Source organism: Neodiprion pinetum, chromosome 1 (genome assembly GCF_021155775.2).
Source record: "Neodiprion pinetum isolate iyNeoPine1 chromosome 1, iyNeoPine1.2, whole genome shotgun sequence".
NCBI classification, from domain to species: Eukaryota; Metazoa; Arthropoda; class Insecta; order Hymenoptera; family Diprionidae; genus Neodiprion; species Neodiprion pinetum.
This window is the reverse complement of record NC_060232.1, coordinates 26,548,805-26,570,431: the sequence shown is the minus strand read 5'-3', so window position 1 is coordinate 26,570,431 and position 21,627 is coordinate 26,548,805. Positions and strand designations below refer to the sequence as shown.

The following is a 21,627-nucleotide window of genomic DNA, read 5'->3' as shown; positions in this document are numbered from 1 at the left end:
ATGCATGCAGGCGCGAAAATGATTGTATAAACGATTTTTATTGCCGGACATGACGAGGCTTGCGAAAAGCTCCGCTGACCAATCTTCAAAGCGGTTCTCTCGTACTTAGTACGAACATCTCTGAGCTTTTAACGCGAAGGCTGTGATCATGGTCACTTGATTAATGCGCGTTCGCGGAATTGGTTTGCAAAAATTGTAGTGAAAAACAGAAGTCTCGATTAAACTTGGCTCGTAGATATTTACTAACGGAGTATACATCACTGCACCTACGACTCGCCTATGTCTCTGGATCGCGTGATTGCGAATAATAAATTGCGGATTTGATAAGTATCGGGAGAAACTTCAGGCAGCAATGAACCACCGGGAATAATCAATGTTCCGTTGGGCGTCTCGGTGCAGATGGTTTGCTTCGATTCGACCAAGGATTTCTCCACCTTTTTCTTTCAGCTGGAGAAAACAGGCGTAAAGTTGTGCTTTGGGATGAACTTACCGGGTCGCTAATTGACTCCCGTCGCTGCCACGTCTGAGGGTGTTGGCTCTCCGTTTGCAGAAGCACTTGCATATTATCCTCTTGAAGGCGAACCGGAAGTCCTTGCTGAACAAGGCGTATATGCAGGGGTTTATGGCGGAGTTGCAGTAGCCAAGCCAGAATAGGACGCTGAAGACCGTCGGGTGTATGCAATTCGGGCAGAACGCTCGCACCAGGTACATTGTGAAAAATGGAAGCCAGCAGAGGACGAATCCGCCGACGATGATGCCCAGGGTCTTGGCGGCCTTTGTCTCCATTCGGAACCTCTTCACCTTTTGGAGGAAGGTGGACAGCCGACGGGGAAGAAAGACAGAAAATAAAATAATAACCAGACCTTCGACTCTGATTTCCATTTGCGTTGTACATCGATGTATAATTTACTGTCTGGATACTCTTGATTTTTGAATAACAAAATACGCGTTTCACTTTCCCTTCGACTGGTCAACCTTTCATGAGCTTAAAAAGCGCGACGCCTTTGTGCGGAATTGCTTGGAATGTTTTAGCAATGTTTTGAATGTTTTCTTCTTCATTTTACGGAAGTTGTTAAACGCAGAAATATGTGATATGTATTGATCTTGGGTGCCCTCGTAATTAACCTCAGGCAGTATCGCCGGTTTCCTTTTTTTATAAATGTTGCGTGAGTAATTATCATAATTGTACTTCAAAACGGCTCAAGTAAATAAATAAAACTCGTAACAAATGTGACGATAATTCATCGTGGCGTTATTCCCTGGGTGTCCGTTACAATGCGGAAAATTGACTTATTTGTTCGTTGCCCGAAAAAGACGAAATTGGAACTTGGTCAAATTTTTCTACAGAAAAAGCAAGATGAAGCTTGCCGCGTCAACTTCTCTGTATTGCAAACAATACAAACAACACTCAACCCAATGTTTTTCTATGTTTTTCTGTTTGAAAAAATATGAACGGGAACAAGTGAAAGCTTCAAGAAAATGAGCCCATGCATGAGTTAGACACGTAATGACAGTACGATAACAGAGTTGCATCGTTTTATGCACCCTACAGTAAAATACACAAATGCAATCTCACGACGAGATTGAACTCTGTAGTTTATAAACCTCGGGTGATACATGTCTGAAACGTATTTTCGTCCAGAGCGATCGAATCGGCCGTTCCGTCAATGTCACTACCTCGGTTAAAACGTCAAACGGTGCCTCTCGAATTGAATTACAACGCCAAGTGCTCACTGTCCGAACATTTGTTACCATGCGGTAAAAATGACGGTGCGGTGTTAAAAAAATTTCCCCGATCTTGACTCTTGCTTTGAAATAAACCTTAAAAATGCCTCCTATCTTTGGCACGACGACGTTTTAGGACCGAACACCATATTTCGCGTGTAAAAAAAAAGAGAATCCAATAAATCAAGGAGGACTGCAAGACGTCAAGATGCACCACATTCTTCTCCTACACCAGCGAAGTTCATAACCCCGTTCACAAGATAGCGAGGAGATGGATAAGAAATGGATGAGAGTGAGTTACTGCAACGATGTTTTCTCACCTGAGCTTTTATGTTCCTCTTCCCCATCTTCGGCACTCTGCAGGGTTTATCGTCGACACCAGGAGCCAGTTCGCGAAGGGATGCATCGTCGCCAGTAACTTGGCTCTCGCAGCTGCTTCGTCGGCTCTGTCTCCTGGTACTTCCTACCCTGTTCACACCCCCCACCTGACAAGTGAAAAGCACAACTACTGGGTTATAGAGAAAGCTAGATGCCGAGTAGATCTGGTGGCACTATGACGCAAATGACGTGTTTTCACCCGAGCCCAGCTCGAGTCTTTCGGACTCTGTTGGATTTCCACAAGTTCATTTATACCTTGAGGTGAGCGGCTCTGGGACTCGGGCACAGCTGCGTTTGAGTCTGTCCGTTGCTGTAGTGCACCGACATCTGCGAACACCTTGACGGTGTGCGTTCCAAGGTGTTGCATTTAGTGTTGAGAGTATCAGTGCTCGGGTAGGAAACTGATATCTTGATCTTTTCTTTCCGCACAGAGCTGCGACCTGACTCCGGGCTCCTGGGACTCCCGTTGTTGCTGCCGTTGTGAAGGCTTCCGCGACCTCTGTGGATCCTCAATGTCAGTCTCTGCTCGTCGAACCTTGATCGGGGAGAATCGGAGAACCAGATTGAGGACCAATCAGGCGTTGCCCGGTGTTAATTAAAACGCGTCAAAGAGACGAGCGTGTCGCGGTAGTCCGCTGATCGTGGTTAACTGAACATTTATTTTTTATTTTATTTTTTTCATCCCTCGGCAAGATCAAAGGCACGTTCCGTGTTTGCGTCTATTGATGGATACAACGGCCAGCCATTGACACGGGTATCCCAAATTGCACGCGGTGCTCTATGAATGCGAACCAGTGACTCGAGTCAAATTGCAGTCATATCGCTGATTTCGATTTCCATTGGTTCATTTGAAAAGCGAAGTAGATACCATGGGGTCTTCACTGATTCATGTTTACAGAGGACGGGTGTAATTTGCGATAGGATGAGAATGTTTGCTTACATCGGAGAACAACACAACTTCTCCACATTTCAATGCTTACCGTGAGCCGAGCATTTTCGAGCCCTTTGTAGTTCGAAATCCTTGATTGATCGCCTTCGTCGTCGACACAGCAGCGTTGTATATCCGCCAGTAGAAGAAGAGCATAACCAGCATTGGGATGTAGAAGGAACCGAGTGCGCTACGCAAATGAAAAATTAAAATTTCATATTTGCCATCGTATCGATAATCAATCAATGACGGAGAATAAAATGCGATTTTACGAATCGGATCGCGGTTGATGGTATATTAGAAATTGGTATCATTTGGATGGGTGGTTACAAACGCATGGCAACCGAACTCGACACCGAATTTGGGAAATACAGGATACGTTTCAGGCGATGAAAAACACCGAAATAAGAGCAGATCCGTATATCTCGTTTAACTACGTTTAACTTATTGCCAGGGTTGTATCTACGAGAATTATCATGCAATTAGCTGATATATTTTGCAGCGTCAAAAATTTCGTGCCGTTGAATACATCAGATGAAATTAAAACGCCGATTTTAAGTAAGCATTTAATGATTCGCATTAAAGAGAAAAATATTCATTCGCACGTTTGTTCATTTTAATTGCCATCATGAATCCCGGAGTTTATCATTCGCTCCTTTATTTGCATCATAAAACTGGGAAGAACAATAGAACCTGCAACTACCGTGCGTTACAAAGATGACTACGGAGTGAGGAATTTTACGAACCGATATAAAGAGAAAGAAAGCGAAGTAAAAAATGCGAGGTGAAAAAATCAACACAACTTTATGTGGGTAAAGACTTTATAGCCGTGTGCGAAATCCTTGGATCGCTTGTCGAAACTTTAAGTGATTTCAAAACAAGATCACACCGCCCCGGATCCTCATGCTAATTCGAAAATAGTCGTCACTTTTTCTTTTCAAGGGTGGCGAAAACTTTTTTCCATTATTTTATTTTCCTTTCAACTTCTCTTTTTCTCTCGCTCCTCTCCTCGTCATTCTCTCTCACTTACTGCACGGTAGTTGTTATACATCGAGCGTAGCTGTCCCGGCCAGGCTTTTCTCAATGTTTGAAAACACTTCCGACACAACACAGGACGTATGGACACACATGAGCGTGGCATCTGGGTAAGTACGTAGATGCGCGGTTTTTGCGACTGTCCTTTGAAATTCGCCTCAACTTCCGTCATTGCGCGTACGTATACCGTGCAATACATCCAGTCGTATGTGGTCAAGGCGAAGGTATTTTTATCACCGTGGGTCTTTGCGGAGGGTATGCATTAGATTGACTGCAAAGTAGACGTACGCAACTTTGTCATCTAGTAAACTCCGGATATTACATGTCAGGCCTGAAAATTATCAAACAAATTGCGATGACCGTATATCGCGTCGAATGAATTATTCAGACACCGTGCCTCGCGGACCTTTGAGCATTGCAGCTTCGTTACAATTTTCGAGCATGACATCGTTATACGGAGGCTTCAAGATTCCTCGTTACCAAAATTTACGGACACTTTATGACCGAGTACGAATTTCACCAACGTCATGGATAATTAATGGCTTCAACAGTGTCGACTCACCTGTATACGACGTACCCGGCATCATTGGTGAGTTCGCATATCCAGGGACAGGGAGCGACCGGAATAAAAATTGTGGTCATATTGAAGGGTCCGGTTTGCGACAGAGTCGTGTTGTAGGGTGCGTGTACCTGGGATGGAAAACGAGAAGAGTTAAAGTGGAGAAAATGAGAGGCTCACTTTTATTCTCTTTCAGGTATAACTTAAGCATACCCAAGAGTCAAGTAACCGAAACGCAAAATCCCACGTGTTACTATCGTGATCGGGATAACAGCAGCGGTATTATCGCGTGCCGTTGGTTTTACGCCGTGATTCCATAGCTCGCTCGCTTATTGTCAGAGTCACGTTTGCTGCGGCAATTGGTGTAATTGGATTTCAAGTAATTGAGGCGACAAATTTGAAACGAAATGAATTGACTGATGAATAGACGCGTAACAACTTGGATCCGTCTTATTGACACGTCCCACATCGTGTCTTCGAGTAATTCAGACCTTTGTATCTTTTGTTCAGAATTGTATCGTACAAATTAGCAGCCCCCAAGTTGGTATATAGTTGTATATATAAGTATATATATATATGTATATGTATGTGTGTGTGTGTACATGTACACGTAGATGACAAAATTTCAACGAAGTTACGTGAAATCCGATTGTTGGTAATTAGGACGTTGTAAACGTGGAACACGATTTCGTCATTCCTGGATATTAAGTTACAATCGCAACGCTCAATGTGGGTGTAATTGATAATTGCACCAATTCGCTATTCATACCTTCGTGCGACAGCACAATTATTTCTAGTTCATTTTACAACTTTAATTGTTCCAAAGTAATTTTCTACCGGCTGTTTTGCAGTTGTAACAGAAAAAGTATAATCGCCCGGGAATTTAGACCAATTGCTCCGTCGAACTGTGTCACGTTAGTTTTAACGCGTTTTTTATACATCCGCGATGGGGTAAGAAGATAATTGATCAAGTTTAATTATACCTCTTTGTCTTTCCAGCCCACGAGAGGAGGGAAACATATCACGAAGCTCAGGACCCAGACAGTCGCCACAAGAAGTCGAGCCCTCTTTGGTGACATGATCTGCGTTTAAAACCACATATCAACAATTCCTCGTTGCGGAACAAAGATTAATTATTACGCTCATAGAAAAGTTGCCGCGTTGAATGCTACTCGAAATTTTCAATGCTCGTAATTACGTAATAGCTTAAGTGTAAAATGAAGACAACTGTCAACTTGAAGATTGTTAGGAATTTTTTAATTCACCTGAGCGTAATCACGGGGTTTCTGAAATTATTAAGTAACTCTCAGGTGATTAAGAGAAGAAAAATGCGTGAGTCAATTCTTGAAATTCACAGTATCAGGCTTATAAATAGAGTAAATAACAATTTTTTAACACTCTTCAATTTATTGTCCGTTTGATGAATTGACTTTGGGGTAACTTGGCGTGAAATCGAATTTAGTGATTTTCATCGTGACTGATCCGAAAGAATCCGGGACCCGTAATATCGATGAAGTTATTTCACCTCGTTATAGTCTGGCGCATGCATATTCAGTCCACGTTATCGATAACGCGCCTCTATTTTAGGTTCTATATTAGCGGAATGAATATATTGATTTATCGTTGTTATACCTGTGGGTAGCTCACTGGCCTTGTGACAGCTAAGTATCGGTCCAAACTAATGGCGCACAAGTTCAGAATCGAGGCCGTGCACATCCACACGTCTACGGCAAGCCATACGGAACACCAAATGTCACCAAAAATCCAAACCTTTACGGGGAGAAGAGGACAGAAAGCAAAGTTACAGCTGATTGATCCCTGCAGACTCTCCGCTACAGAAGAATTTTACTTTCCGTTCCAATGATGTTTAACTGTAACCGCAGGGAACGATGGCTAACGAAAACAGAAAAACTGGAGATTCTCGCTCTACATATACAACTTATATAAATAGTTGAACAACGGTACGATTTGAGGGAACAGGCTGAAGAAAATAACATAGAAAGATTGCAAGAAATCAAAGTTTAAATGCTGTGATCGAAGCTCGCCAAGTTACGTTTAATTCATACAATATTTACTTGGCACGGAAAAATTTCAACCAGAAAAGCTTGATTAATTTTAGGATAGTCCGTTTATTGATTCAATATCGTGAACAATAAAACCTTTTCATTTTTGCGATTTTTATGAATTATAGGTCATTTTTTTACTACCAAGTCTCTACAAATTGCTCGAGATAAATTTGTTTTTAGGTTTATATGGACTAGAGCCTGAGAAAATTGTATGCAGTCATTATAACTGGTTATAATTATTCAAATTACAGTTTTCAAAGTGCATAGGGGGCATTCCATGTCAACTCGACCAATGATTTTTCCTCACCATGCTTGATTTCCTTGAAGGTTCTACGTCTTTGCGTAAAAAGATTCAGAGTTGAACGCAAAATGTTTGGTAATTTTTGGAGAATTTGGTAAACGTTGAAATATGGTATGTAGTTTTTTTAAGACGTTCAAAATGCTATAAAAAATCAAAAAAAAAAAATCGTCCCGTCACTGGCCGATGTCAAAATGATCGAAATGAAAAGATTTTTGAAAATTTTTTGAGAGTTGTAAAAAATGCCAATTTTAGATAGCTTTGAATGATCATCAAAATTAACGGTTATAGGAAAAAAATTGGAAAAGTTCAGGACTGCTTTTTTTGTGATCGGAGAATCGTATAAAAAATCTTGAAGCAAATAAAAAATTCTGACGGAAAATCATTGGTCGAGTTCACATGGAACACCCCATATACTAGCGTTATTGAAGTTGCGCTCCAGATGATTTGCGAAGAATTTATAATCATCAACGATAAAACGAGCTTCGATTCATCAAAATTTGACAAGAGAAGCGATTTTCATATTAAAATGTGATAAAATAATGAAATCCTTTCACATGGACCGATAACCGAACTTCCTTCATTAGAATTTTCAGTTCTTACTGTTTTCCCATATAAGTAGAGATGTTTTTAATCAAATTCAGTTTCACTTTCGGGACGCAGGCATTTTTATTTCTATTATTTCCCACGATACACGATTCGTGAGCAAGATAATTGAACGTAAAGTCCACGGATAAAAGTGAACATTGTCAAGTTGAAATTAAATTGCAAAAATGAACGATGTAAATCACGGTAAAACCCAAGAAGGGGTAAATATTCTTACCTTAAATACTTCCCAAGTGGCACTAAACGGCAGAACCGCTACGCCGACCATTAGATCCGCAACGGCGAGACTGACGATAAACATATTGGTCACGTTTCTCAATTTGGACGTGTGGTAAACGGCCAGAATGACCAAAACGTTCCCCAGGACTACCATAACGTTGACAACGGCGAGGACGACGAGCGTCGCGACGATTCCTGGCCCAGCCCACTCGACGCCCTCGTACAACGCTGCACAGGCGGACTCGTTGAGCTCTCGCATCTTAGCCTCACTTCCGGCTCTCCATTTTCTTCTTCTTCTTCTTCCTTTGTCCTACTCTTTTTCTCCTCTTTATTTCTTCACTCGCCTTTAGGTTGGTGTGAAAAAATTTCTACGAAGAACCTCCGTCATAATTTTTATTTTTTAATTCCCCAGTAATTTTTTTCTTCGATACCGTTTAGTTTCTTTACTTGCAAACGTTCTCGATGCGGTCAATTAGACATTATAGGTACAAGCTAGAAAGTCTTTGATTTCATTAATAGCATTGTTTTTTTTTTTGTCTCTTTTGGCTTGGCTCATTTACTTCTTTCTTCTTTTTTCCCCAGCCTCCGAGAGGTAGCGCGAATGTTTCAATCTCAATGAGGCCTGATCAATTACTTGATTAATTAATTTACCGCACACCGCGACCGGTCTCGTCTTTTATACTTTTTTTCGCTTGTCTTTGGTCAATTTTTGGTTACAGGTTACAATGGCTTTTATACTTGTGCGCGGTATTTATTATCATATTTTAATTTATGTGTCAATTGTGTGGTTACGGACATCAAGGGTAATGGCATATAAACGGCTACACTATTATTAATGGCGAAACACTAAATTAACTTAACGCACCGCGGTTTACGTGCATACCTATTTACAGTTTATTGATCACGTCATAGATGGCCACAATCACTGTCTATTTATTATTGCGGGCTTGGATTAATTTACACATCTAAACCATACTGACTGCTTTTACATGCATGGTAGGTGGGCAATAATTTGTTGACATATAATATATTTTATATAATCAGCCTTTACACGAATATGTATATACATATATATATTAAATTATGGTCATTATTATTGTTGTCATTGTTGCTGTTGTTTTTGTTGTTATTATTAGTTTTTTATGGATAATAAATGTTGACCTTGCACCCACGGAGTTTTGGCGCATATCTATATATACGTATTATTTATTCAAAAATCACAGCCAGAAAAATAAAAGATACATTTAATGAGTTTCAATCACATATTTACGTGTATATTTAAGATAAATTGTCTTCAAAGCAGTTTTACACGCATGCGACGTTTTCATGCTATCTACATTCATTTTTAGATCGATTTCGTAATTATTTTATCCTGTATATTTATTTATATTTCCTGTTTCTTTTTTTTTTTTGAAATATGTTTGTCACTGCAGCCTGTATTTTTATTGTACGTATAATGTAGTTATACACGATGAATTCACGTAAAAATTCTCTCAAAGCTAAATAATCTTTCGGTATTTTAAACATTGTCTGTATCTTAGCAGTCTGAAGTATAATTCTTTTTTAATTCGCTTGGGTCTCATTTTCCTATCCTTTTTCACTTCTTTTGTTCCTTCTTTCTCTTGTTTTTAAAGTAAATTTATTGTTTTAGGAAATCCTCTCAAAGTTGGCGAACCGCATTTTTTTTTTTTTCACTTTTGCGATTTACATGCTCGATATCATTTTACCCTCCGCGTTCTCCTCATAATTCCTCCCTGAAACAAGAGTAAGGGTTATTCTGAGCGTGAGAAATATATCGTTCGATAATATATCTGACGAATATTTCATCGAAGTTGGAGTAGATGAGGTAGAAAAAAGGCATTTTCCCTCCCGATAAAACATCGCGAGTTTTGCAGTTGTTAAAATAGAAGCGGTAATCAAGTGCAGATGTGTTTTTTTTTTTCAAAAAAAGTATTATTTTACGATCGAATTACAAAATCACTTACACATATGGGACTGTCCACGTCAAATTAACTTGCTTAGTGACCTCATAATCTTCGATTTTTTTCATCTTCTGATATGTTGTACGATTATGTGAGAAGAGTCGTTTCCAAATAAATTAGTTTTTGCCATAAACCGAGTATTTTTTATTCTGAGTCGTCACGGTAACCCCAAATCGGATTCATGTAATATTAATTTTCACTTTTATCTACTTTACTTCATCATGAACGAATTTGCCTACCACGATGAAATTTTCTTTGTGGTTCATGTGAATGATCCAAGAAATCTATTTGAAAAATCGAGAAAATCAAATAGTCCAGCTTTGAGAAAAAAGTTATTCTGCTCTCAAATCGTTAAAAACAAGACTTGGACAAGCTGTGAAAATTATGAAACATCTTTCATTCGTAGGTTCATTCAATTTCCCAAAGTTTGTTCATTCTGTTCATCATTGTACCGCGAATAGTTTCCGGGATATAACACTTTGAAAAAAAAAATCAAATAAATTTTGAATGTGATGCACTTTGAAAATTTAAGACACAAAAAATCTGAATAAAACCATGAAAGGTCTTCTCACATACCTCGTACAACGACATATCAGAAGAACAAAAAAATCGAAGCTGACGAGGCGTGAAGGTAAGTCGAATTGATGTGGAGAATCCCGTACTTATTATATACGTAGGATTGATGTATTGTTATACTCGTATACTGAATTTGTAATTAGCGGTTGATCGATATAACCTTGGCACACGATATCCAGCTTTCGTCTAATTTTGTACTTGAAATATGTCACATGTATAACCTAGGTATAACATATACGATCATACGTTTGTACAAATGTATAGGATTACACGTCAATCAGACGTTAACGAAGGATGCTCAGGTCAGCTGAGTTTCTCTATCGTTGATATGACTCGAAACTATTCGTTGGTGAAATTTATACGATCGCAATATATCGAGAATATTCTTTCCATCAATATTTTTCCCCTACTCTTTTCGTGATCGGCGATTTAATAAATAATCGCGGATTGTTGAGCGTCTTTTATTGCTTCTTCGAAAGTAAAGATACAGAGTACACTTTATCTTTGAATGGTGCATATTCCCTAATCGATAATCGCAGGTGGATGTTTGGTTGAAATTAGGAAAACGAAACGATGAAAGCAAGGAAAAAGAGGAAAGTGAAATCGACGTGTTATGGTTATAATTATAGTGACGATGAACAAGCCGATCGTAAAACTGGCCGCAAGTATAATTACACACTCAGTCCTCGATAAGATCGAATCTGTGACGATAAATTGGTGTATAGCGTGCATTGGCGTTGATAAGTGAAATATGATTACGTTATTTAGTGGATATGTATAAGATATTCTTTTACTTCTCAAGTGCAGCCACTGCTTGTGGTGTACAGACCGGCAGTAATTGGTCGTGAGTTAATTAAGAGATACCCAACTAGCAACGAGATGCGAAGGGTGAATTTAAAAAAGCCGAAAGCATTCACAGAGTCGGATTCTAAAGCATTTGGCCAGATTGGTATTAAGTACACGTATACTTCAAGTTTGCCGTAAGAGATGCATCGCATTTGTAGTTTGCTGTTGTGTGTGGAGATAGAGAAATTACGAGCAATAAAAGTAGACGTGCAATTATCACAAAGGAGCTTCTCCTCCAGCTATGTATTTTCAAGAAAATTTCACTACGGAATATTTGCGAAAGAAGGTAAGGTTAAATTGACCGACTCCTCTTTCAAACATCCATTGTTTTCCATTCTCTCCCGACTTTTTCAACCCCTTGCTAATTCCCGCATCACCGCTAAATCCCTGCTGTCTGTACGCACATACATACACACCATATGTCCACGGCTTAAACTCGACCTTCTCATGAACGTAGAAAGCTTTCCACGGAGACGGAAATCCTTACAATGAGTGTGTCAGTTATAGAAAATGCGTGAATGACTTAGGATTCATCACCAAATGGTTCGGCATATGAACTTTATCATAAGTAATATGAGCATGGATCGCAGGTTGAGACACGGTTTGAACAAATTATATTTTCGCACCGTGCCAGTAAACACGAGAATAAAAATAGCGAAGAAAGATTTCCTTCGTGTAAACGGGATTCCCACATGGAATGGATTGGGAGTAAATTGAAGCCGCAGCAACCCCATTTTCCGTAAAAGGTTGATTATATCCGAATTGATTTCTGTGTTTTATCTTGCGCCTTTATTCATGTTGAAAATTTAACCTCATTCTGGTACACAGATTTGTCTGCATAGTGAAAACGTAAATGAATAAATGACCAACGAGGGTGACGGTTCCAAATGAAAAACTGTTAATCGAGGTAAAGCCTTTGTGGGAAAAGCTCACGAGGCGTAAAGGTGATTCAAGTTGGAATTGCGAAATGGGAAATTATAGATGATCCACGGCTGTACGACAGTGATGTAGAAAAAAGCTTTCATCAGCGTTCCGTACGGTATCTGAGAAATTTTTTTGAATAATTTTCGGGCATAATCATAGCCTCTTGCACAGCGTTAGTTTTCAGCTGAGAAATTCAATTCTGCACCATTTGGAACAAAGCATTAGATTATAATGTGATTTCCGTCCGTACGGTTTGTGTGAAAACTTAAAAAAGACAAAGTTATGTCAATAATTTGTATGCCTCTTTACGAATAGCATATGTTAGTAGATAGTATAATGTGTAATGTTAAACAAGCTGATTCACTAACATGCGGCTACTCGAGATCATTGAAATCATGCTAAGAGCCTGACGTAAATCGCGTTTTCCCTTGATTTTCAACCGCCCGGAGACAGCTAATTTACATCGTCCAATGTCCGATCGGTCAGTTATTTCAGGTTCGCTTTTCGGTTGCCGGTTGAAAACTAGAGCAACGTGAACGAGCTCAGCACACGAGGTGAAGAGTTAATCTTGGTATATTCACGTACAGAGACTGCACACAGATTGAAGTGTACCAGGTATAATGTAGCGAGGGTGCAAGTGTACACAGTTGAAATGAGGTTTCATACGAAATTCAACGTCTTCTTTTCACGGATTTCTTTTTTTTTTTTTCTTCTTCTTTCCAGAAATGAAGACTCACGCATATCGGCGCTTATGGCTATAAACGAGAGCAGTCTGTTATACCTTTAATAAATCGTATCCGCGATATCGGAGTTTCTAATTTAGGAACTCAGGCCGAATACTGCAAATACTCACGAGTTATCTGTTCAAGACTCGAAATCTATTACCTTTCGTCGAAGCGCACAAATTGCGCTGATCCTTCAAGACTTTGATATTTTGTTTTCTTAGGCCCGTAAAGGCACGAGGAATGGTGAAAATCTCTATTGCGAAATTTTCAAGTACACATACCTTTCTTCTTTACTTCGCAGTAACAACGTATGACATACTTTGATCACTTATTTTCTGCGCAATGTCGTAAATCGGCGTGTGGTGTATATATTGTGCTCGCAACTTTTTTTGTCCCACGTCTCAAACTTGCCTGAGTCATGGAGAAATTCGTCGACAAATTTAATGATGCCGATATTATTGCAATCTTTGGAAGTTGGTGAAAAAATGTAGAAGGTTTAGAAAATCGAAGGGTCGCAAGTACAAAATTTTGACAAAAAGCGTAAGTTTACGTCAAAGCACAGAGAGCCAAAATATAGATTCACCAGAATTTCGAAGATTCTGTTTTTCGGCACTCCATACATTCTTGTTCACACTAAAGTTTCTATATTGTTGATCATCTGCATTTTGAAATTTTAGAAATCAGATTTCTGTGTCCTTGTAAATTCGTTATTATATCTTTGAATTTCCTGATGCCTCAACATTTTTACTCCCACCCAAGGGATGGCACGTTATAGCCGTGTGATGGAAACCCATAGAAAGTTAAAATATTACTCTGAAACACTTTTACGGTGCTCGATAAATTACCTGAATGTGCCACCGGTGAAGAAAAAAAGAAAACGCAGCCGTGCCAAATAACTTTTAATATTGCACGCGCATTTGTTATAGAATCATGAACTGTTACAAACTGCCTGAAGGTAGAATATTCTGCAAGAGACAGCAAACCGTGATATAACTACAGCATAAAGTTTAGTTCGGAATTTTTCCTGAACCTTTCAAACCGATGCAGTAGGTGCACCAGAGTTACTATGCATGCGATAGTAATAACTATTGGCACTTGTCACAACCGTCCTACTGCAATATTGAGTAATTTGTCAACAACGTGTGAACTAATAACGCGAGTGATTTTCCAGATCTGTGAAAGTTGAAGTATTAATGAAGCAAATACTTGATTTTCAAATCGTGTGTTTCAGCCGGTATTATACTTATTGTGGATCGAATGTGACGAAAAAATCGTGGAAAACTAATTAATTTTTATTCATTAGCCTATGAAACGAAATTTTGCGGAAACCTGATTTCGTGTTATTTTTTATCGGGCACGCTGGTTGCTGGTGATCGTCAACCGGATACAGCGTCACCAAGGTATTGGTATTTCGAAATATATGCATTGCTTGACGAGGGGCGAAGGCAGCGACTCGTTTTAATCACGTCCGCATTGGGGAAAGAATTATCCAACTTCAATTTTCCCTTTCTACAATATTCTTTCGGTTTCCATCTCCCGCATTCTAATTATCCACTTTTTATACTCTGAGAAATCTCCGGGGATACTTTTGCCGCAGATCGTTTAAATCCGGTGATTTTTGTCCGCCGGACTTATGATCTCATCAAAATTCAGTACTGCTTTAAGACTCGAGTGGATTGAACCGAACTGATTTAAGACGTTATGAACACAGAAAGTGCATCCTTTCGTGCCCTGGATTTTAAGTCACGCAAAAATGACATTTGCGACAAGAGTAAGAACAGGAATAAGCAAAGTGATCCTGAAAATCTTGGTTCGTACACGACCTCTGACCTCTTTTTAACACGAAAAACGTTCTCTCATATTCCCGCATACTTTAGCACCCGAAAGAAATTCAATCGCGTCGGTTTCGCAGCATCGAACTCTGCTCGCTTTCTCACTTTCTTTCGCTCTGTCTCTCATTCTTTGTTCTTCTCTCGCTCCCTTATACGCGAGGGAGAACAGAAACTTTGTTTCGTTTCTTCCGAAGCCATTTTTTCTGTTACCAAAAAACTTTTGAAACAATTTTCCAAACTTTTCACCCCTAAAAACTGTCACTGCCACGTATCTGACTTTAAGTCGACACTGTATAGTACTGCATAAAGTATATACGAAATTTTTTTCGTTCCTTCACATTCCCTGCACACGTGAAAAATTACTGTATCAAACGTTCGCGCGAATTTACGTATGCGAGTATTTCGTTCTTCCGGTATCGTAAATCTGACAACGATGTTACAAATGTTACATGAAGAGATGAAAAGAAATTTCTGCTGCGATAAGCATATATACAAATTCAACTTTCGGGGTTGAATTATTCACTGCAAAGACGTACGAGTTACGTAAAAATCGGTGGAATCGTATGTGTAATTACGGTGTAAAGCGAGTGAATATTATACGTTGGACCTGCAGCGTGACTGGGATAAAAATTCTTTTATCGTAGCGTTGTAATAACACAAGGAGTGAAATTCGTGTACGAGTATTTGCAATTGATAAAAGCTTTCAGAATGAAATATTTATACCTACAATATGAATGGACCCCGTCAATTCTGTGAGTTATTTTGATACTCAGAATTATTCATCAACCTCTTTCATCTAAATTTCATCACCATCATTCCTGAATGGCTGAGGTGGGTCTTGTTGAAGGTTGAGCGAAACTTCCAATTTCGATATACGCGGTCATCTTATTCGCAGGGGCTTAAATGGACGGGTGCAGGACAGGCGAATGGACAGATGAATGAACCGAGGAAAGCGCTGGGACTATATGAGCAACGCGTTATCCCCAAAGCAATTCTTGCCCGTTACCTGCCTATCATCGAAATTGCGAGAGACCCAAGTCAGGGTAGCGAGCCTCGTAAATAAAGGGCCAGAGCACGCTGATATAATGCGACAACGCATCGGTTAAGATAACGACAGCAGTATCAATGTCAGCTAATGACGACTGCGTCGGATTACCTCGATTAAGGGCTTGCAATACCTGAGTAGAGGAGCAAAACATTGACCGCATTTTGGTGGTTTTTTCTCAGAAATAATCACATTATAAAAAGAATCTCTCTTGTCGAAACCGGCATGTGTTCTACTGTGTTTGCGAATTTTTTTAATTCAGATATTATCCTCATTAAATGCGATGAAAAAATATGCATTATATTTCGAATTATTTATATACAAGAGAATTAGCTACGAGCCGAAAAAAAAAACAATTGTTAAAAACGAAATTGGAAAGTGGCGGCAGTTCGAGGCCTATCATTCAAGTCAACGATTCGGTTTTTAAACATATGTCATTCTTTTTCGTTAAAAGTCTGATCGTAGGTAATGAGACAAGGCTTTCCCTTGCTGTACGAAACTCGAGCTTTCCGTCGTAAACCATGCTTACATCTTAATCATTGTCTGAATTATTTGAGAGGGAAATTGTTTCGAAACAAACAAGCCTTGTCTTTCAACTAAATAAGTCCGGAAAGGAAAGGTCCATTGCAGAGTATCTATGCGAAGCAAATTTCCATGGGATTGAATTGCAGATCTAATCGCAAAGGAGTTTAAATTCACCCCTAAAAAACTTCGATACTTATGTCCATTCACACGAGTGAAATAAAGTGCATATTGTTACAGTGAATCAAAAATTCAACCGATACATTTTCCTCGCTTCTACATGAAAGAATTCGCATGGCTCGTGTCGCGAGAGTCTTTGTCGTAACGTGGTCAAGAGCTCCGACCAACGGATTGACCGCCTGATACTTCGGCGAGAAATTACCGAGGCCCATTAGTCCACCCCTCGTTTTTGCCCGCGTCGAGTGAAAAGCTGCAGCAAAGAACTGAAGCTGAGTAAAAACGTGAGAGGCGAACATTTTATATGGTCTAATTTATTATTTTACTCTTTATGTGCATGTATGTGTATTATATAACTGTACAATAAATTTAACCCTGTCGTAAAAGAAACTACGAGCCTGTCAAAACGTCCGGCTATTTTTAAACCTTTTTTTCGACATGTGAACAAGCTAATAAGATTCTATAAAAGCGCCCACGATGATCGTGCCGTTTTTCTTATGGGAACAATAATTCTTGTTACGATATTAAGGGAATAATAACAGATTACGGAACTGGTTAGGAACGCGGAACGGCACGTGAAAAAAGAAACTGATTTTTGGAACGAAGTTCCTTATCGCTCGTTCACCGTAGGGGCTAGGCGGAAAAAAACGACACCAAAAAACCGACACTTTTTGGCTATAGTGCTCGTTTGCTATAGTGCGCGCGATCTCCCTCTCTCTCTCTCTCTCTATTCCAGCGTGTGCGCGTGCTCTCTCTCTCTGTCTCAGCGCTTGGGGTGGGAGACGGCAGCAGCGGTCTCTCTCACTCACAGCGCACGACTATACTTCGCCCCTCTTTCTCTCTCCTACAGCGTACAACTATACTTTGGGCCGCAGCACGCTCTCTCACAGCGTACGTCTATACTTTGCCTCTCTTTCTTTTTATATCTTTCAAAAACACATTCGTACGATTTTATTACCATTCCTTCATATATTTGATTTTTCATTTAATTATTCTTCAATTAAACGTTCTTAATTTATTCAATGAGCAGTAATATAGCGTAAGGAACTTCGTTCGTACCGGCTGTCCCATGACAGCTCTCATGTTTTTTTTTTTAAAGTAAGCTTAGGTATAAAACAGTAGCGTAAAGTTGAGCGAATTTCTCAGAGTTTCTGTAATTTTTTTTATGGCAATGACAGAAATCTGTTCCAAGAAACCAAAACTCACCGCAATCAAATGTCACACAATAACTAGCAGTTTCCGGTAGTTGAGTTGCAGAAATGAAACGTGTGTAATTGTTTTTACTCAACTGAATGTCATATAAATAGAATAAATCTCTTCGGAAATTGTCTCTGTTATTGAAACGATACTGACTTTGTATTTTCTGTAAAGTTTAAAAAAAAAACTCGATTGGGATTAAATTCAGAGCGGTTCATTTTTGCGAATAATTTTTTCAACATTTCTGTGATACAGTAACTGCCGTTAAATGTCGATGAACGTCGAACAACTCCTTTTAAAATTAACAGGTGTTTTAGGCTAATCTATAGGTTGAACGGTAAGGAATTCACACCACGAATTCCGGGGGCAATTGGCACGGAAAAATTTCACGGAGCTTAGGGAGTAAAAGTCTTTGACCGATCTTGAATGGGTGATAAGAAAGAAGAAAGAAGCGCGAGGCTAGAGGTTGATTTAAGTGGAGCAATGTTACGTGACTTGAAACACTACCCGGCAAATGATTTAGGAAACTTTCGGCATTTTCACACGCTTGAAGTCAGCTCCGATATCTCAGATTACTACGGAAGGCCGCATCGTCGACAGCATCACGAGAAACCTGACAGTGGTTGAAAGGCGTGAAGTGAAATCGATTAAAAAGAGCTACGACGCAGCTTGATCATCGAGGATAGAAACGACGTGCTTGATTGATACGCACACAATATTAGCAAAGCCGCGTGTTAGAAAAACTATGATATAGCATAATTAGGTGCAGCTATTTATTATTTATTTTATCCGTATCTTTATTGTTTTCTTCATAGCTCTACAGCTAACGCGATATTATCGTAGCGAAGCACTTGCAAAAAGTAGTCCGATAACAAAAGTTTCGGAAACAAATCAACACATGCTAATAGGATTGTGTATTATTAATTTTAGTGCTTGTTTCTTTTCGAACAAAACACTTTTTTTATCCATAACTGCTTAAGATTGAATGAGTAGGATTTGAGAAACATCAGACGGTGCAGAAATTACAATAAAATTTTTCGCCCTGTCTTTGGACTTGAGATTCGTCGCTTTGTTCCATCGAAAAAATACGTCTAAACAGCTTATGAAAAACTTTGACTTGAGTCCTGTTTAAAATTTGTCAAAGTTTTTACAAAGAACACAAAGAAGAGCAGAACTTTGAAAGCAAAGTATTTATTGCTCGTGTTTGCTGAAATACGAACTCAAAACACTCTTGGAAGTTCAAGCTTTCCCAAGCGATTTCAACATTTTACCATGTACATTAAAACACAATTTTTTATGTTTCAAGACTGCTAGGCAATTATGATGAATTCAGTTTGTTTATTCAATCATAGTGATGAAGCGTAGTTGAATTATGCATTTTCATAATAGGATGATTAAAAATTTCGGGAAAAAGTAGTTTTTCTCCGACTAATACAAGCGGTGTAAAAGAAAAGCTATTTTGTCGAAAAAATTCTCTAAAGATTCCAGTAAATAGTTTGTTTTCGAAAATTAGTCGATAGCTGTATTTTCCAATATGGGAAAATAGCTTGCATCACGAGGTCGGATAATTAGCTGATCAATACGAAAACGAAGTTTGTTGAGAAAAAAAATCAAGCATGCCCGAAGAGCACCTAATTAATCGCCAGCCATAACTCAGGGTCAGATATTTCAACACGGCTGATCTAATAATATTATCCATATTTGAATGACGAAGCGGCGGCAAAGATATTCGATTGAAATTTTCTCATTTTGATTTATGTATAGCCCAGGAGTTCCTCCCATTATGCGAAGTAGCCGAATCTCACGAGGAGCGGAGGCGGGTCGGTAATATATATTCGTAAGGTATATTGAAATTTTTACGACCGAGATTCCACCCCAAAATAACCCTTATTGTTTATTTACCAATATCGATCCCGACAGCATTGGGCACATATGCGAACGTACGGGTGCAGGGGACATAAAAGATCCCGTCAGCACTCGGGACGATTGTGGAGAAAATCTTGGATAGACGAACGAGTGACTGCGATGTGATTCTTTTTTGCGCTCGATAAGAAATAGGATACCATGAAAAACCTTCGACTATCCACCGTGACGCCCGCATTTTAACCTGAATTTTAATTTCGTGGTACCTAATGCGAAACACTTTGCGAATGAAGGTACGCGGGCTGACTTTAGTTGAGTAAAGTTTGTCTACTCCATTCTAATTCGGTGCAAATATTCGAGGACGGCTGATCGTTCGAGATCAAAAGTCGGTTCGCGATGTGCGGTGAGATTGTAGTTTATAAGGGGAGTTGGGTCACTTTTCGCAATGGATTTCGATGTTAATTTTTAATAACTGCTATTGATATGGAAAAGCTCGCGAATAAGCAAAGTTTCTGGGGTGGAGAGATGCTAGCTTTATTTTTATTTTTAGCTTCGAAAAGAATTTCCAGCAGAAAAGAGCACGCGGCTTTTCACGAGTTCCGTGAAGGAGAGCAAGAAGTATTGTTTGGTCCATTCGTAGCGGATTGATGGTGAGTCAAGATTTTCATTGTGTACTGTACAGTTCAAGTTTGAAACGCGTTTTTCTCGAAACAGCATTTTTCAGAAGTTTAAACATGGTACCTCAAAAAGCAATAAACCGATCACGCTCAAATTTTTACAGCATCTTTATTATACCTTTACCTATCGCGTGAACTAGGATAATCATGATTGCTTTGGTAGTTTTTGTTTTACGAGCTAAACGAATGGTAAAAAATTCAAATTTTCAATTTTCTTTTTCCAACTGTACACAAAAATTTGGATTACAAAATTTTAAATTCAATCTAATTCGTAGCATAATCACAAGCCTGAAGATTAAAATGCTATTGGTTTTTTGTTTTTATTTCAGATGAGTAAAGCCGGATTCATGTCCACGATCAAGTACATTTTTTTTTCCAAGTACGCTTCTATCGGCCAGTATACATTAGGTTATATTCAATACTTCGTATCCAAAAACTGTGAAATGATTGTTTAAATATCGATAAATATAATGTGAAAATTATGAGAAATTTTGTTTCAATGGTTTGTCTTTTAGACTTTCCACGCATTTTACTCGAAACGACGTTTTTCGCAGGATAACTTCAAAACCGTTCGTATAACTGTACAAGGGTTTTCATGAAATTTGATACAAATTCTATTCTGATACATCGGTTTTGTAGAAGATAAAACGATTCGTGTCTCAACTAGGCTCCGTGAGTTATAAATTAAATACGTGGAAAAATTTGATAAAGATACGGAAAACGTATTGAAAAGATAAAATAAGCTGAGGGTATTAAAATTTTTAGTCAATCACGTCATATTATGTTGAACTTAAAAACAGCCGATTATTTTAAAAAATTTATGGCTTTGAGTCACCAGGATAAAAATAGTATCCCCAATCCGATGGTTGTTTGCAAATAAATCGCAAAAGGGTGAAACCACACTTCGATGAAGTCAGCAGTCAGAGTTTGCAGATAAAGATTCTAATTTTTGTTGGAACGAGGCAGCGAAAGGCGACAATCGAAATTTTGTCAAATATCATGAATCCTCGTAACTGTTTCTGGAATGATGGGCATAAGACTGAACTGCGTTATCCTACTTGAATGAAGTTCAACACACTCGGCTGCTAACTTAAGCTTCAACGATTTATCTTGATTAATAGAGCGACACTCTCATGCACGTCAATCTTGGATCATTAATCGCCGCATATAAGGATGCACGATGCAGTCTGCAAAGATTCAACCCATGCTTATCGCGTGGCATTCGGTAGTTCAGAGAGAGCCTGATTTGTTTTTTCTTTCTTTTTTTTTCGTGCAAAAAGACGTCTCGACATTTCAATGGAGATCTCAACGAAATTGCTGGACGAAACATTGAAAGGAAATAATTTTGTTTGATAAACTTTCCGCGGTAATTTGAAAGTACGGATTTATTTAGCAGTCGAATAAACTGATGTCGTATTTCTTTTAGGACACCTTGAAATTCAGCGAA

At 38.9% G+C, this 21,627-nt stretch overlaps 3 protein-coding genes across 6 annotated transcripts in view; 1 reads left to right on the top strand and 2 right to left on the bottom strand.

Annotated features, from left to right (window-relative positions):
* LOC138191194 (uncharacterized) overlaps window positions 1-21,627 on the bottom strand; it is a 214,539-nt gene that overhangs the window by 61,554 nt on the left and 131,358 nt on the right. The window lies entirely within an intron of this gene.
* The window catches only part of LOC138191195 (uncharacterized), a 195,967-nt gene that overhangs the window by 67,855 nt on the left and 106,485 nt on the right, over window positions 1-21,627 (top strand). The window lies entirely within an intron of this gene.
* The window catches only part of Oamb (Octopamine receptor in mushroom bodies), a 121,074-nt gene that overhangs the window by 2,226 nt on the left and 97,221 nt on the right, over window positions 1-21,627 (bottom strand). For all 4 annotated transcript variants that reach the window (XM_046622671.2, XM_046622621.2, XM_046622458.2 and 1 more), the window contains 8 exons: window positions 7,813-9,568; window positions 6,258-6,395; window positions 5,609-5,707; window positions 4,629-4,756; window positions 3,084-3,221; window positions 2,359-2,638; window positions 2,046-2,210; window positions 491-801 (listed from right to left, as the gene is read on the bottom strand). In XM_046622671.2, coding sequence (XP_046478627.1) covers window positions 491-801; window positions 2,046-2,210; window positions 2,359-2,638; window positions 3,084-3,221; window positions 4,629-4,756; window positions 5,609-5,707; window positions 6,258-6,395; window positions 7,813-8,073 — 1,520 coding nt within the window. In that variant the 5' untranslated portion in view covers window positions 8,074-9,568. The remainder of the gene's footprint in view (window positions 1-490; window positions 802-2,045; window positions 2,211-2,358; window positions 2,639-3,083; window positions 3,222-4,628; window positions 4,757-5,608; window positions 5,708-6,257; window positions 6,396-7,812; window positions 9,569-21,627) is intronic.